Raw genomic sequence first — 17,302 nt, forward strand, 5'->3', positions numbered from 1 at the left:
CCGGTGATGCATTGTGCAGACCGCACCACCCCCTGGATAGCCTTGCGGGTGAGGGCGGTGCAGTTGCCATACCAAATGGTGATACAGCCTGACAGGATGCTCTTGATTGTGCATCCGTAAAGGTTTGTCAGGGTTTTAGGTGACAAGCCAAATGTATTCAGCCTCCTGAGGTTGAAGAGGCACTGTTGCACCTTCTTCGCCATACTGTCTGTGTGGGTGGCCCATTTCAGTTTGTCTGTGATGTGTACACAGAAAAACTTCTAACTTTCCACCTTCTCCACTACTGTCCCTTTGATGTGGATAGGGGGGTTCTCCCTCTGCTGTTTCCTGAAGTCCACGATTCACTCCTTTGTTTTGTTGACATTGAGTGAGAAGTTGTTTTCCTGACAACACTCTCCGAGTGCCCTCACCTCCTCCCTGTAGGCTGTCTCGTCATTGTTGGTAATCAAGCCCACTGCTGTTGTGTTCTCTGCAAACTTGATGATTGAGCTGGAGGTGTGCATGGCCACGCAGTCGTGGTGAACAGGGAGTACAGGAGGAGGCTGAGTACGCACCCTTGTGGGTCCCCAGTGTTGAGGGGCAGCGAAGTGGAGATTTTGTTTCCTACCTACACCACCTAGGGGAAGCTTGTCAGAAAGTCCAGGACCCAATTGCACAGGGCGGGTTGAGACCCAGGGCCTCAAGCTTAATGATGAACTTGGAGGGTACTATGGTGTTGAATGCTGAGCTGTAGTCAATGAACAGCATTCTTTGCCTTCTTGGGTATTCTTTTTGGCCAGATGGGATAGGGCAGTGTGCAGTGTGATGGTGATTGATCATCTGTGGACCTGTTGGGGTGGTATGCAAACTGAAGTGGGTGTAGGGTGGCAGGTAAGGTGAAGGTGATATGATCCTTGACTAGTATCTCAAAGCACTTCATGATGACAGAAGTGAGTGCTATGGGGCGGTATTCATTTAATTCAGTTATCTTTGCCTTGGGTACAATGGTGGCCATCTTGAAGCATTTGTGGACAGCAGACTGTGATAGGGAGTGATTGAATATGTCCATAAACACCAGCTGGCTGTTCTGAGCATGCGGCTAGGGATGCCATCTGGGCCAGCAGCCTTGTGAGGATTAACACGTTTAAATGTCTTACTCACAAAAGCCACAGAGAAGGGGGGGGGGGGGCATAGCAGGCAAAGAAGGTGTTTTGTGGAAGCGAGATGCCAGTGTCCATAAGTTGGCTGGTTTTCTTTTTGTAGTCTGTGATTTCCTGTAGGCGCTGCCACATACATCTCGTGTCTGAGCAGTTGAATCACAACTCCACTTTGTCCCTATGCCAACATTTCACTTGTTTGACTGCCTTGCGGAGAGAATTCTTGAATTTTACCTTTATTTAACTAGGCAAGTCAGTTAAGAACAAATTCTTATTTTCAATGACAGCCTAGGAACAGTGGGTTAACTGCCTTGTTCAGGGGCAGAACAACAGATTTGTACCTTGTCAGCTTGGGGACTTGAACTTGCAACTTTTCAGTTACTAGCCCAATGCTCTAACCTCTAGGCTACCCTGCCACCCCAGAATAACTACACTGTTTATATTTGGCCATATTCCCAGTCCTCTTTCCATGGTTAAATGTTGTGGTTGGCGCTTTCAGTTTTGCGCGAGAGCCACCATCCATCCACGGTTTCTGGTTAGGGTAGGTTTTAGTAGCCACAGTGGGTACAACATCTACAATGCACTTCCTTATAAACTCACCCACTGAGTCAAAACTATCAAGGTAAATTCATATGTAGAATATAAGTTGTATACAGAATACCCATGAGTCAACTTTGTGATTGTGAAAGCCTCCTCTGATTTTGGCCCCTTTCCCAAAACTGATTGTATTGTGCTTGGAATGATACCATTTGCTCCAGTCTACAGTCTCACTCCACATGCACAATAAAGATAAACAAGTAAAATAGTGATCTTTTCCTTTCTTTTTGTTTTGTCTGCAGCCTGGCTGCTGTTCACCCTACCTTTCCTGTATTAGGAGCTTGAATTGATTAAAAAAAAGATATATATATTTACTTTTTAATTTCCAAGTAACTGCTTATTTTGCACCTTTAACACGGGTTGAACCCTCTCCCTCTTGACCTTTAGTCATGCAGAGTTTTTATGACATTTATTCATTTTATTCACCTTGTTCTTGACCTCACATTGTTTTTCATAGATATTTTCAGAACTACAGCTTTACATGAAAAACATTCCATGCAATGTTGTTTGGCCTGGCGTGTGCATTGACATTATTCAGTATATTTATTTAAAACTAGGAATTGGGACTTTGTTGGAAGGTTCAAAATAATTTTCTGTAGCCCACCTATGAAACGTCAGTGGCTAAAATTCAGGTCACACTATTTATTTATCTGATTAATTATGAACTTTCTATAGAATTTTACAATCGACATTATCAACCTACATTTATGCCAAAATAAGATTGTTTTCCCTGCATGAATGCAACGGCCTACAGCTAATAATGAGTGGGAGTCAATGGGAAGAGATTTAGTGATGTTAGGAAACAGCTAGCAGCATGGGTGTGAGTCACACCTGTCCTCATGCATCTCCTCACACACATAACTGCTGATGTCTCTCTTTCCTTAGGCACTTAGGCAATGGATTCCTCCGTCTCAGGGGTGATGGGCCTCTTTTAAAATGGCTGACTGTATTAACAGTTATTCTTCTCATACGATTGTAGGATCATCACTTCCTGTATTTTCACCTTGGCCCGTGCAATGCGCAGACTCACAATGTATCAAAATCAAATCAAATTCAATTTTATTGGTCACATACACATGGCAAGCAGATGTTAATGCGAGTGTAGCGAAATGCTTGTGTTTCCAGTTCCGACAGTTCAGTTATATCTAACAAGTAGTCTAACAATTCCACTACAACTACCCAATACACACAAATCTAGGTAAAGGAATGGAATAAGAATATGTACATATAAATATATGGATGAGCGATGACCAAGTAACATAGGCAAGATCATAAGCCAATAGCAAGTGGTGTACCAGCCAAGGAGGGTTTTATAGGCCTGTGTATTACAATAATACCATTGCAAATTCCGATATTATATGATACGTACTTTGAAATGTGTTAGCGTAACTGTATAGTATTTTAAACTACTGGGGAAATTGTTAGGGTGTCTTAAAATAAGTTCATGTCACCGTGACATTGTGAAACCAAAACAACTTCCTCCTCGCCTCTTCTTCCACCATCCTTCCCTCGGTTGTGTCTGTTGAGCATGCTTCTCGTCATGGGTCTGGACAGAATGCTCCTGCTGTGTACTGTGATCTTTGGTGAGTTGCTTATGATGTTATATTTAAACGCTAACTGCCATGTTTTAAAATGTGAAGAGCCTTATCACTAGGGTAGTAGGGATAGTCAACATTGTTTATCTTAATGAACAACTCCTCAACTAACTGTAATTTGGTCACTTGCTTACATTGACATAACATTACATATGATGCAACATGGAGATTTGACCTGTAGTCCAGTTTTATATTGTGGCATTTTAACATAAAGTAAGGGATATATTGACAAATATACATATATATTTTTTAGATATGACAAAAATGAGCTGCAGAGCAGTTTGCCCCATGTATTGAGGCCCAGGACTTTTATAAAAAGAGGGGAAATTACTTCTGTACAATTCTATCCATTTCACTGATGCAATTGTGTATTCAACCATGTAAAAGGGGACAGAATAAGGAGTTAAAGCGCAGAGACCACGTTCGTACAGTAGGATGATAATGCAAGCAAAGCAAAACGAAGCATGCCCCTTCCCCTTTTCTTAATTTATCTCTATTGTGAAATGTCCCACCATGCCACATTGTACCAGACTGCAACAAACAGCCGGACAGAGAGTCATTATTTTAATGTTGTACAATTCTATTTCATTTCATTGTTCATTGATAATTGATTGTACTGTGAACACAATGTTCTTCCTCCATATCATGACTTTAAGATTTAGTTTTGGCTAGGATTAATTGTCTGTAGGATGCTATTTGTTACTTCTGTTCTGTTATAGTGTGGTGCTACTATTTTTTTGCTACTATTTTTATCTTCTTCACATCTACCAGACAGTGACATAGTTGCAAAGTCACATTGTTGCCAAGTCATATTGCTGCACTACGGGGCTTTAACTTTTGGTATAGCTCATGTTTCTCTGCTACTTCATCCCAACAGGCTTCTGGAAGGACACCTATGCTGTGTCCCCAGTGCCCTCTGTCCCAAACTATGTCCCTGCATTGGCAGGCTCCTGCGTGGTCATCCCCTGCTCCTTCACTCCTCCAGCCTCTCACTCCATGGGGAAGGTGGTGGGCGTGAGGCTGCGCTACAGGACTGGTCAAATCTTCCTCCTGCGGAGTACAGCTTTCAGTTCGAATGACAAATCCACGGTCAGCAAGGAGTTCCAGGGCCGGACATCCCTCTGGGGAAACACGGACGATGGAGACTGCTCTGTAATGATTGACAGGGTCCACCTGGCTGACTCCCATGTCTATCAGCTGGCGCTGAAGGGCCATGGACAGAAAGACTGGGGGAAGGAGAGGAGTGTCAACATCATTGTGTCAGGTGAGAGGGATCTCATTGCACAGAATTACATACACTGAGTATACCAAATATTAGGAACACCATCCTAATATTGAGTTGCATCCCCCCCATTTGCCTTCAGAACAGTCTCAATTAGTCTGGGCATGGACTCTACAAGGTGTCAAAGCGTTCCACAGGGATGCTGGCCCGTGTTGACTCCAATGCTTCCCACAGTTGTGTCAAGTTGGCTGGATGTCGTTTGGGTGGTGAAACTGTGGGAAACTGTTGAGCTTGAAAAACCTGGCAGCGTTGCAGTTCTTTACACAAACTACTATACCCCGTTCAAAAACGTATGTTTTGCCAATTCCCCCTCTAAATGGCACACATACACAATCCATGTCTCAAGGCTTAAAAATCCTCCCCTTCATCTACACTGATTGAAGTGGATTTAACCGGTGACATCAATATGGGATAATAGCTTTTACCTGGTCACCTGGTCAGTCTATGTCACGGGAAGAGCAGATGTTCATTATGTTTTATAATCTATTGTTACTTAACAGAATCTCTGCCTCTCATCTGTTATTATATAGAGAAATAGTAACTGCTATAATTTTCATTGTTAACATGTTTAATACGTGATAAGAGGGTTATTTTATAGGGCTCATGTTAATACACCAATTTTTACACAACCTGAGTTGAATTATCGCTAATGCTAATGGACAAAACATTTACTTTATCCCCATTTAGACTATGTTCATCAAGTCAGTTCTTATCTCTCTTTGTCCCCATCACTGACAGAGTCCCCAGAGCTCCCAGTGATCAGCGGTGTGAGGGCAGCTACAGAAGGACAGATGGTGTCACTAAACTGCAGCATCAGTTACTCCTGTCCCTCCCATGCCCCCACCCTCCAGTGGCGGTGGGAGAGAGGAGCTCAGGAGAACAGCAGCGAGTACGGGGAGCCTCATGTACTCCAGCCCCAGGGTCAGGGGCCTACACTACAGACCTCTCTCACCTTTATCGCATCGTATCGCATCAAACCCAGAATAAGGTGTGAGGCAGTATATCCAGGAGGAAGAAGAGTATACACCGTAAAGGAGCTCCATGTGACATGTAAGTACTTTCTATATAAATGTATGATTGTTTGCAATGCTAAGCTAGGGCCCATATTCATAGTGTTTCAGACTGCTGATCTAGTATCAGATTTGACTTAATTAAAAATATTTTATAGGCTGGGGGAGCTGATCCTAGATCAGGACTCCAACTCAGAGATGTTTTATGAATACTGGCCTTGATTGCTATTGCATCTCTCCTCTAGTCCCTCCAAAAGATGTCACAGTCCAGGTCCATACCTTGACTGTCCAGGAGGGGTTGAACGTGTTACTGGCCTGCTCCTGTAAAGCTGACCCGCCTGTGACAGAGTACAGGTGGTCATACACCAAACATGGGCTAACTGTAGACCTTCACCAGCGCACATTTACGGTCCGGGTGTACAATGTGACCCGAGACATGAGGGTCCGCTGCACAGCCCAGAACCTAATTGGACGGGCAGAGTCCAGATTGACTTCCTTAAACATTCAATGTAAGCATTCTATACAGTCAATGTTTGATCTATTATTTTGCTTCCAATTCCTGCGTATGGATTTAAATGGCTGCTGTTTGTACACTTGTACACTTTACATTGTGAGACAAGAACAATATTTTGGTACTCTAACGTCCCTGATACTTCCATGATGCTCTCTCTCCTTCTCTTGCTCTCTCTCTCTCTCTCTCTCTCTCTCTCTCTCTCTCTCTCTCTCTCTCTCTCTCTCTCTCTCTCGCTCTCCCTTCTTCTATCCCCCAGACAAGCCTGTCATCCTCCGTCTCTCCTCCTACTGTGTTGTGGAAAGGTTGGTGGTTCTGTGTCGCTGTTTTGTAGACTCCAACCCCCGGCCTGCCGTCACCTGGAGTGTCAACGGTAGTGTTCCACCATACAGATACAACACATCAGTGGGCTCAGAGAACGGTACACTAACAGCCACGCTGAAGGGCCACATGGACACTCCACTGAGGGTAGTCTGCTTCGCCATCAATGCACTGGGCAATGACTCCCACACACTGCTTCAGGCAGAGGATGGTAAGCATCGGGGCACCACACCACACAAGAGAAATACATGGGTGCATCTTAATTCATCTTAATTTCCTTTACTCCTCACATCCCCTTTCCTCACGTCCTTCTCAAAACGCATTGGAGGAGAAGGTCAGAGGAAAGGATCCTCTGACCTTGTCCTCCAATATATATTGAGAAGAAGGCGAGGACATGTGGAAACAAGGAAACACAATTGAGATGCACACACATTATACATTGTGTATTGTAGGAAGCATCTGTACTGTGAGTAAAATATGAGGGTGAAATACTAAGCATGAATCGTTCAAGGTCACTAAGGCCTATTCCTTCAGATTATCTTTACAAATGTATGAATGATTCCTGCAATGTCACTGTTTGGTTGACCTGTTCCATTAATATAATATAATAATACAGTATAATATAAGATAAGATCATGTGTTTGCTGAAAGTTGAAGAGTAAAAAAGGTGGTATCTTTAGTTTACATAGCTGTGTTTTTGTTGTTGATTGACAGGTTCTCTGCTGTGGAAAGTGATACCTGCAGTATGCATCTCTTTGGCCACCTTCCTCCTCTCTCTACTCCTTCTGTTCTGCTGTCGAAAGAGGTCAGGAAAGTAAGAAACATATTTTCTGAGAGTTGCTTTCTCTGACTTCTCTAACGTCTGCCACCATTGTGCCTCAGTTACTTCAGATGTCTTACAAACTTGGAATAACCAAATGACATACCAGTACATCAAACATATGTTGTTTTATTTAAGATAACATTGAATGGAATTATGAAAGAGGAACATATAAAACCGTTCCAACCGTTTTAAAAGTAGATGTTTCATGATCATGTCCTCTCTAATCCAAACTCTTGTCTTTAACTTCATTCCTTAAAGACGTGTGCTGACCTGCAGACCTCCGGTGTATCCTGGGGACATGGGGATCTACCAGGATCGGATGCCCCTCTACATCAACTGCACTGAGGTCACCAACATCTACAACAATGGCAGTTACCAGCTGGTTTACCAGAACTGCACCCCTCTTTTCGTCCAGACCAAACAGGTACACCTAGTATTGTACCAAAAATATATTTTTGCTTGTAAATGGGTATGTTACAATACAATGCAATACAGTAGCTTTATTATCCATTGAAACATAAATATCCAATTGAATGGCTGAGTAACCACATTATGTTGTGTCTCAGACACATCCGATGGGGAGGCGAGATGGGGGGAGACGAGGTGGAGAGAGAAGAAGAGGTGAGAGACGCGGAGGGGAGAGAAGAGGAGGAGAGAGTCGAGGGGGAACGGTGGACAGAGGAACAAGAGACAGACAAAGCCCTGCCTCCAATGACAATAACACTGAAACAGCTATCTACCTGGAGATCATCTGAGTTAATCTCTCAGTGAGGTATGTCATGGATAGCTCTGGTCCAGATCATTAGCACTAACGGCATGGACTAGAGTTATGTCATGGAGTGGAAGAAAGCTCTTGCAGTGTATAACAATACAAGCACGAGCGTACTGCTTGACTGATGAAGATAATGGCACAATGATGTCATATCCATTTGATATCATTTTGCATGATTATACATACTGTTTTGCAAAATTATACAAAATGGGTTAAGTGGCACATTAAGATGATCCTTCTCTCCTTTAAAATGATGTATACAGTTGAAGTCAGAAGTTGACATACACCTTTGCCAAAAACATTTAAACTCAGTTTTTCAATATTCCTGACTTTTAATCCTAGTAAAAATTCCCTGTCTTAGTTCAGTTAGGATCACCACTTTACTTTAAGAATGTGAAATCTCAGAATAATAGTAGAAAGAATTATTTATTTCAGCTTTTATTTCTTTCATCACATTCCCGGTGGGTCAGAAATTTACATACACTCAATTAGTATTTGGTAGCATTGCCTTTAAATAGTTTAACTTGGTTCAAACATTTTGGGTCGCCAAAATGATGTTTCCACCCCCATGCTTCACAGTAGGTATGGTGTTCTTTGGATGCAACTCAGCATTCTTTTGTTACTTTGTTACTTTTGTCCCAGCTTTCTGCAGGTCATTCACTAGGTCCTCCTGTGTGGTTCTGGGATTTTTGCTCACCGTTCTTGTGATCATTAAGACACCACGGGGTGAGATCGTGCGTGGAGCCCCAGATCGAGGGAGATTATCAGTGGTCTTGTATGTCTTCCATTTCCTAATAATTGCCCCCACAGTTGATTTCTTCAAACCAAGCTGCTTACCTATTGCAGAGAAATGAAGGCTTTCCATTTGAAGAATTGCCAAGAAACTGAAGATCTTGTACAATGCTGTGCACTACTCCCTTCACAGAACAGCACAAACTGGCGCTAACCAGAATAGAAAGAGGAATGGGTGGCCCCCGGTGCACAACTGAGCAAAAGGACACGTACATTAGAGTATCTAGTTCTGATAAACAGTTGCCTCACAAGTCCTCAACTGGTAGCTTCATTAAATAGTAACCGCAAAACACCAGTCTCAACGTCAACAGTGAAGAGGCGACACCAGGATGTTCCTATATCCAGTGTCTGTTTCTTTTACCCAACTTAATATTTTATTTTTATTGGCCAGTCTGAGGTATGGCTTTTTCTTTGCAGCTCTGTCAAGAAGGCCAGCATCCCGGAGACGCCTCTTCAATGTTGACGTTGAGACTGCCGTTTTGCAGGTACTATTTAATGAAGCTGCCAGTTGACAACTGGTGAGGCATCTGTTTCTCAAACTAGACACTCTAATGTACTTGTCCTCTTGCTCAGTTGTGCACCGGGGCCTCCCACTCCTCTTTCTATTCTGGTTAGAGCCAATTTGCACTGTTCCATGAAGGGAGTAGTAGACGGCGTTGTACAAGATCTTCAGTTTCTTGGCAATGTCTCACATGGAATAGCCTTAATTTCTCAGAACAAGTAGAGACTGAAGAGTTTCAGAAAAAAAGTTATTTGTTTCTGGACATTTTGAGCCTGTAACCGAACCGACAAATGCCGATGCTCCAGATACTCAACTAGTCTAAAGAAGGCCAGTTTTATTGCTTCTTTAATCCAAACAACAGTTTTCAGCTGTGCTAAAACAATTGCAAATGGTTTTCTAATTATCAATTTGCCTTTTAAAATTATATTATTGGATTAGCTAACACAACGTGTCATTGGAACACAGGAGTGATGGTTGCGATAATGGGCCTCTGTACGCCTATGTAGATATTCCATTAAAAATCAGTTGTTTCCAGCTACAATAGTAATTTACAACATTAACAATGTTTACACTTTATTTCTGACCAATTTTCTGTTATTTTAATGGACAAAAAATGTGATTTTCTTTCAAAAACAAGGACATTTCTAAATGACCCCAAACATTTGAACGGTAGTGTATATATATAAATATATTTTGTGTACATAATTGTATGCTTAGCAGTCCTTCATTCATTAGTGTACATACAGTGCCTTGCAAAGGTTTTCATCCCCCTTGGAGTTTTTCCTATTTTGTTGCATTACAACCTGTATTTTAAGTGGATTTTTATTTGGATTTCATGTAATGGACATTCACAAAATAATTCAAATTGCCGAAATGAATTTTTTTTAAATGACTTTTTCAGAAAAGTTGAAAGAATGAAAAATGAAAAAGGGGTGTGTGCATATGTATTCACCCCCTTAGCTATGAAGCCCCTAAATAAGATCTGTTGCAACCAATTACTTTCAGAAGTCACATAATTAGTTAAATAAAGTCCACCTGTGTGCAATCTATGTGTCACATGATCAGTCACATGATCTCAGTATATATACACTTGTTCTGAAAGGCCCCAGAGTCTAGCCTCGGGGGATCCCTTGCTTGATCACACCCTCCTTCCTTGCGCCTGGCCTGGCCTGGCCTGGCCTGGCCTGGCCTGGCCTGGCCTGGCCTGGCCTGGCCTGGCCTGGCCTGGCCTGGCCTGGCCTGGCCTGGCCTGGCCTACCTCTTCCACCAATCCCAATTGTTTTTTATGGACAGAAAAGAGCAGAGGCTCTGAGCTGTCTGATCAGTTCCATTGTCTACTGAGCCCCAGAGTCTGTAACACCACTAAGCAAGGGGCACCACCAAGCAAGCGGCACTATGAAGACCAAGGAGCTCTCCAAACAGGTCAGGGACAAAGTTGTGGAGAAGTACAGATTAGGGTTGGGTTATTTAAAAAATATCCAAAACTTTGAACATCCCACGGAGCATCATTCAACCCATTATTAAAAAATGGAAAGAATATGGCACCACAACAAACCTGCCAAGAGAGTGCTGCCCACCAAAACTGAGGGACCAGGTCTAGGAGCTGCAGAGCTGCAAAACTCCACAGAGGAGCTTGGAGTATCTGTCCATAGGACCACTTTAAGCCGTACACTCCACAGAGCTGGACTTTATGGAAGAGTGGCCAGAAAAAAAGCAGTTTAAGGGGAAACATTTAAATGTCTTGGATCGTCTTAGTCAAAGTCCAGACATCAATCCAATTGAGAATCTGTGGAATGACTTAAAGATTGCTGTACATCAGCAGAACCCATCCAACTTGAAGGAGCTGGAGCAGTTTTGCCTTGAAGAATGGGCAAAAATCCCAGTGGCTAAATTTACCAAGTGTATAGAGACATACCCCAAGAGACTTGCAGCTGTCATTTCTGCAAAAGGTGTCTCTACAAAGTATTGACTTTTTTTTTTTGGGGGGGATAGTAATGCATGCAGAAGTTTTCTGTTTCTTTGTTGTCTTATTTCTTGTTTGTTTCACAATATAAAAAATATATTTTGCATCTTCAAAGTGGTAGGCATGTTGTGTAAATCGAATTATACGAACCCCCCAAAATTGTAAGGCATCCAGGTTGTAAGGCAACAAAATAGAAAAAATGCCATGGTGGTGAATACTTTCGCAAGCCACTGTAGTTTGTGGCTGATGAAGATAATGGTCCACACATGATATTCACCTATTTCATGCAGTACATTTTGCATCATTACATGTATAATGTCTGTATAATGATATTCTAGATGGGATGAACATGATTGTATGATGTGATGATGATAAAGGTGTTGGACACCTCTCTTATTAAACAATCACTTTTGCATGTATTTTATATAAATGTGCCTCTCTTCACCTCCCATCCTGACCTTGTACTCAAGAGGATTGATGGTTACTGAACCAAAAGCCATTCTTCACTACAGTAAAAAGCTATTTCATATTCTTCCATATGTATGTTCTGGTTCTATATTCATGTGACAAAATAAAGCTTTTTTCTGTGCTTTTAATGTTAAGAATTTTTAATATTTTGTTTTACCACCAACATGAAATACAATCCAATAAGTGGCAGAGTATACCCACATACTGGTTGCAATATACACTATCATACATAACCCCGTAAGAGCTTTGCTACTACAACCAATTCAATCTTCTGGGATTTCCTTTCCATCTGTGCGGTACAATTAATGACCATAGCAATAAATGCAAAGAAGCCAACCTTACTAAAGCACAAACTGTTCTGGTCACTCTGTACTGGCCTACTACTCACAGTGATCCTCTCAGTCTCCCTCCCCATTTCCCCACCATCCTCTACTTTTTTCATTGCCTCAGAACCTCTTCTCAAACCCCCCTGTAGTTCTTCTGCCTAAAATCTCTGACCCCCAAAAACTCATTTGCTGGTTGTTTCAGAACCCACTACGGTGTTTCGGGTGCCAGGTTGATGGTCATGTTGCAACAGTATGTAGGAGGGAGATTCTGTTGTATGAAAAGTGTGCAGAAAGGCATGGGACAAAGGAGTGTAGTTTCGGTGGGAAAAGTGGAGTGTTTCAATTGTGGGGGTGGCCATGTTGCTAGGGATCAGAAATGTCTTGTGCGGTTGAGACAGGTTGACGTTTCGAGGGTGCAATTAGTGCAGAAAGTGTCATATGTCATATGTGTTCCAGGTACCCATGCCGACAGCCTAGTGTAGGATCTGTTGGGGCCAATGTAGTGGGAAGGGGTGGTGGGGTTTGTGGGGATAGTGGTATATATTGTATATATAGGTTTAGATGGTGGTGCAATTTCCTTTTCTCCCCATTTCCCTTTTTTGTGAACAATGTGCAATGCTCTTTTCGAACTGTTAAAAGGCAGAAATAAGCAACAAAGCGTCTAGTTGGCCGTAAAACCACACAAAGAAGAATAAGAAGAAGCGTCAACTGTTTTGATTGGCTAAATAAAATATCAACCGGAAGTCACATCAGAGGTTATGAATTGAGAGGGATTTTGGTGTGAAATTCAGGGGGTACGGTTCAATCTCCAAATACGTTTCGGCTGTTTTTGTCCGCCTTTACATTAGAATACAATTCACAGGGAAGTCAAATACAATGCATGAAACACATAAATGTCAGACAGGGTACTTCTATTGAGCATTTAGATGCGTTTTGCTTTCTATAAACTAGCTATGAACGTGTTCCATTGTTTGCTACCCAGGCAATTGCTAACTAGCTAGCAAGCGTAGAGGTTTGGTTTTGATTAGCTGAAGAAACACAAATAAAGCGGCACCACTTTTTTGACAAGTCAAGTGACTAGCGCAAAATGCCGGAGATAAAACTCAAGCATGTAGTGTCTTGCAGCACCGAAGACAATGTAAGTTGTCCAACTACTATCTAGACTCATTAACTAATACAGTATTCGTTAGCCCGCTTGCTAGCTTCCTAACGTGTTAGCTAGCTAAGTTTGCTTGCTGTCCGATTGAGAGATAATGTCGACTGTCTAGCCCTCTACTGTATATAAGTACAGTCTACCATGGCTATTTTTTTAAGCCCACCAGAACAAAATCATTGTGATAGTACTGAACAGTATTTGCATGCTCCATTCGAAGTAGCTAGCTAGCTACAGTACATTTCCCAGTCATTTCTTGTTGTCAAAAAATGTATTTTCTTGAATGTAAACAGTAACACTGATTTCCAGTGGTGACAACACCAGATGGTAATTGAAGATCATGGGGTCCTAGCTATTCTTGTTGTTTCCTTGCAGACTCACAAAGCTGACAACCTGCTGAGCTCAGACACATACAGAAAATGGAAAGCAGCAAGGCCAGGGGAGAAACAAACCTCAGTCATTATACAGGTAATAGGCTACTTTTCCTCTGCTCTGTGTTTTCATGGGATTGTGTAACAATTCACTGACTCCAATTCATACAGCAAATTTGTGGGTGTTAAATTCTCGATGTTGAGGTCAAAAGTGTTGTGAGTGTTATATCTTAGTGTTGATTCTAGTGGGGTTAACACCAGTGGGATTTACAGGTGTCTTTACTCGACTGAGTTCATTTCTGTTAATTCTCTGAATGAAAAATACTTTGGAGTGGCCCATCATATTTCCCAACATGCTTTGTTGCGGGTTGATATTTGAATAGTTTGTTTTAATATATCCTGTATATTTCTGCATGCACATTAATTAATTGATCTAAGACAAATAATGTGCATTTTTCCTAAAATATTCCAATCTGTGAGTGGTTGGACTTATTGCACCCGTACTGAGAGAGTTGTTCCAGTTTAGATGTTTTAGGTAGTCTTGTTTGATGAGTTCTTCACCATAGCAGTTTTTCTGAATGCAGATTGTAGATCATCAATTGTTAAATATCTTCCCTACTAGGGGTGTAAGTAAACGTTAACATTTTTAAAAGAAATTGTGATTTTCAACCTTAAGAGAAAAAAACCTAACTGAATAACTATCACTAACAGGTCCCGATCGTCGTCTTCATAAAGGGAAAATAAAAGTTGAATAAATATCTAACGCAACAAAAATCAAATCAAATTGTATTAGTCGCATGCGCCGAATGCAACAAGTGTAGACCTTACAGTGAACTGCATACTTCTGAGCCCTTAACCAATGCTGTAACGTTAGTAGGAGGGAAAAATCAGAGCAGCAGCTCAAATGTGAGTGACAAGGGGAGGGGGGGGGGATTGCGACCAAGTCAACGTGCGCTGGTAGACTACGTATTGCTAGTTATTTATCATCTCATCTGATTACATCAGGGCTCTTCAACCCCAGTTGGAGAGCTACCCTCCTATAGGTTTTCGCTCCAACCCCAGTTGTATCTAACCTGATTTGCTTTATCAACCAGATAATTATTATAATCAGGTGCTCTAGATTATAGTTAGAGCGAAAACCTACAGGACAGTAGCTCTCCAGGAACAGTTTTGGAGAGCCCTAGATTACATAGTACCTGTATTGACTGCATCAAACCAAGGGAAGCTAGTTAAGCAAGCTAGCTAGCTAATGTTAGCTAGGCTAATTGAAACTATTTAACTATACACTTTCTCCCCTTCTCAATCTTAGAGTAACAATTCAGATTATTATGTAGAAGCCTACCTGTTGGCTCTTAGTGTTGTAGCCTGTCCTTCTCATTTAACTTATTTTTCTGTAATCTTAATTCTTCTATATATATATATATATATATATATATATATATATATATATAAAAAACCATTAACTTGGCAAGTCAGTTAAGAACAAATTCTTATTTACAATTACAGCCTACACCTGACGATCCTGGGCCAATTGTGCGCCACCCTATAGGACTCCCAATCATGTCCAGTTGTGATACAGCCTGGATTCCAACCAGGGTGTCTTTAGAGACACCTCAAGCACTGAGACGCAGAGCTTTAGACCGCTGCGCCACTCGGTAGCCCAGTGGCTAATAACTTGCCACATGGAGTTTCTAGCTCTGACTTTAGCCTAGTGCCGGTATGATGACTTGTGATTGGACGACAAAAACAAGCGACACGTGAAAAGCAGCAGTAGCGATACAACTTTCTCTCCGCAGGAAGCACGATGTAGACCATCTACATTGTGAATTCACTTGGAACTAGAGGAATGTTTATTATATTTTTAATGGAAACCAATAAAAAATGTCTTAACTGACAAGAAAACATTTCCAATTGTCACATCCCTACTCCCTAAAGATAGATTCCAATAGGAATGAACAATTATCTAATTGAAAATTTGATATTTCTGTATTTAATTAGCAAACATTTCTAAAATCATGTTTTCACTTTGTTATTATGCGTTATTGTGTGTAGTTGGATGTGAAATACATCTATGTAATCCATTTTGAATACTTTTCTGAAGGCACTGTATGTATTGTAACACTGCATTGCCCTGTTTGTTTTTTTCCCTAGTTTGTACTAAATACGGTAACCCTTGCTCTTTCCCCCATCGTTTCAGTTTGAGAAAGAAGAGCAGGTGTACAGCATAGACATAGGAAATGAAGGGTCTGCTTTTATCGAGGTGTTGGTGGGACACTCAACATCTGTCAAAGACCAGGACTATGAGGTATGCCACCCCCTTACTGTATATTGTAGTACCTGTATACCTCGCTGATATCTACCACACTGAATGCACTGAGTGAAGGTACTAGTCTCTGCCTCTTTATTATGGACAATGCATACTGTAATTGCTGGACTATTAAGCACACCTGAATATAAACCGCACCCACTGAATTATTAAAAAAATATGTATTTTGTACATAAATAAGCCGCACATGTCTATAAGCCGCAGGTGCCTACCGGTACATTGAAACAAATGAACTTTACACAGCCTTTAAACGAAACACGGCTTGTAACAAAAATGAAACAGTAGCCAACCAAGAAAGTCATTGGTCACTATCTTCCTCCTCCTGTGTAGTGAAACCACTGAAGTGATCTCCTTCGGTGTCGGAGTTGAATAGCCTCAGAATTCCTTCATCCGATGTTGGATCACTGCCCTCTTCAACACGCAGCAGTCCAGCCTTTCGAAACCCGTTGATGATAGTGGATTTTTTGACAATGCTCCACGCTGTCAGCAGCTCTATTTCCTTTTCCAAAAGCCAGATCGATCGCCTACAACTTGAAAGCTGCATCATATGCATTTCTTTGTGTCTTTGCCATGATGAGGGTGACAAAATGACTACAGTAATCAGAATGATGGGAAGTTTGAGCACGCTCGATTTACGTCACATTATGTGACGGTGCTCAGTTTTTTGGCGGCATGAATCTTGTGAAAGCGGGAAAAATCCATAAATTAGCCGCGTCATTGTATAAACCGCGAGGTTCAAAGCTTGGGAAAAAAGTAGCGGCTTATAGTCCGGAAATTACGGTAGTTGTGGCTTTACTACCATCAGGTATAGTGTGCTGCTTAATTCCTAAGAGAACTTCTCACTGTCTCTCCCAGGTTTTGCTGGCCACGTCCTCCTTCATGTCCCCCATGGAGAGCCGTAACGGCACCAACATCAACCGCGTGCGCTTCTTTGGCCCTAACCAGCTGGTGAAGGCTCATGCCCAGGAGAAATGGGACCGCGTGAAGATTGTGTGTAGCCAGCCGTACAACAAGGTGAGCTGCACAGCACTAAAAGCGAACAATAGTGGACAGAGAGCATTGTGTGTCTATGTGATGCCACCTAAATCAATGTAAACCAGGGTCGTATTCATTAGGCAGCAAACAGACTGAAACAGTGTGGGGCTAACAACACTTGTCCAATAAGAAACGTCCATTTTTGTTTTCCTTTGGCATGTCTTACATTCAGTGTCTCAGCTAGGATTTTGACGTCATTGAATTTGAGGTTACGGTAATTGGCCAGGCCAAGGTCACTGGCATAAGGCCATAAAGCCATTACACTTCATTATTAACATGGCGTTTCATTGTTATTATTCAGGTTATTACTTATTAACGG

General features: G+C 41.8%; 2 protein-coding genes across 3 annotated transcripts in view; both read left to right on the forward strand.

Annotated features, from left to right (window-relative positions):
* Window positions 1-2,850: 2,850 nt before the first annotated feature.
* Window positions 2,851-8,419, forward strand: LOC123997491 (sialic acid-binding Ig-like lectin 5). 2 transcript variants are annotated; one of them, XM_046301785.1, is made up of 8 exons: window positions 2,851-3,316; window positions 4,206-4,592; window positions 5,349-5,660; window positions 5,866-6,129; window positions 6,391-6,663; window positions 7,167-7,266; window positions 7,534-7,699; window positions 7,842-8,419. In XM_046301785.1, the coding sequence occupies exons 1-8, from the start codon at window positions 3,262-3,264 to the stop codon at window positions 8,028-8,030; spliced, it is 1,746 nt and encodes a 581-aa protein (XP_046157741.1). In that variant the 5' UTR covers window positions 2,851-3,261; the 3' UTR covers window positions 8,031-8,419. The 2 variants fall into 2 exon arrangements, with proteins under 2 accessions (XP_046157741.1, XP_046157742.1); XM_046301786.1 differs by having other exon boundaries at window positions 7,167-7,257.
* A 4,422-nt stretch (window positions 8,420-12,841) lies between these two features.
* Window positions 12,842-17,302, forward strand: part of LOC123997638 (DNA repair protein XRCC1-like) — a 33,095-nt gene continuing 28,634 nt past the window's right edge. Inside the window, exons 1-4 of the mRNA XM_046302075.1 lie at window positions 12,842-13,236; window positions 13,627-13,719; window positions 15,820-15,927; window positions 16,804-16,962. Coding sequence (XP_046158031.1) covers window positions 13,186-13,236; window positions 13,627-13,719; window positions 15,820-15,927; window positions 16,804-16,962 — 411 coding nt within the window. The 5' untranslated portion in view covers window positions 12,842-13,185. The remainder of the gene's footprint in view (window positions 13,237-13,626; window positions 13,720-15,819; window positions 15,928-16,803; window positions 16,963-17,302) is intronic.

Source organism: Oncorhynchus gorbuscha, linkage group LG15 (assembly GCF_021184085.1).
Source record: "Oncorhynchus gorbuscha isolate QuinsamMale2020 ecotype Even-year linkage group LG15, OgorEven_v1.0, whole genome shotgun sequence".
NCBI classification, from domain to species: Eukaryota; Metazoa; Chordata; class Actinopteri; order Salmoniformes; family Salmonidae; genus Oncorhynchus; species Oncorhynchus gorbuscha.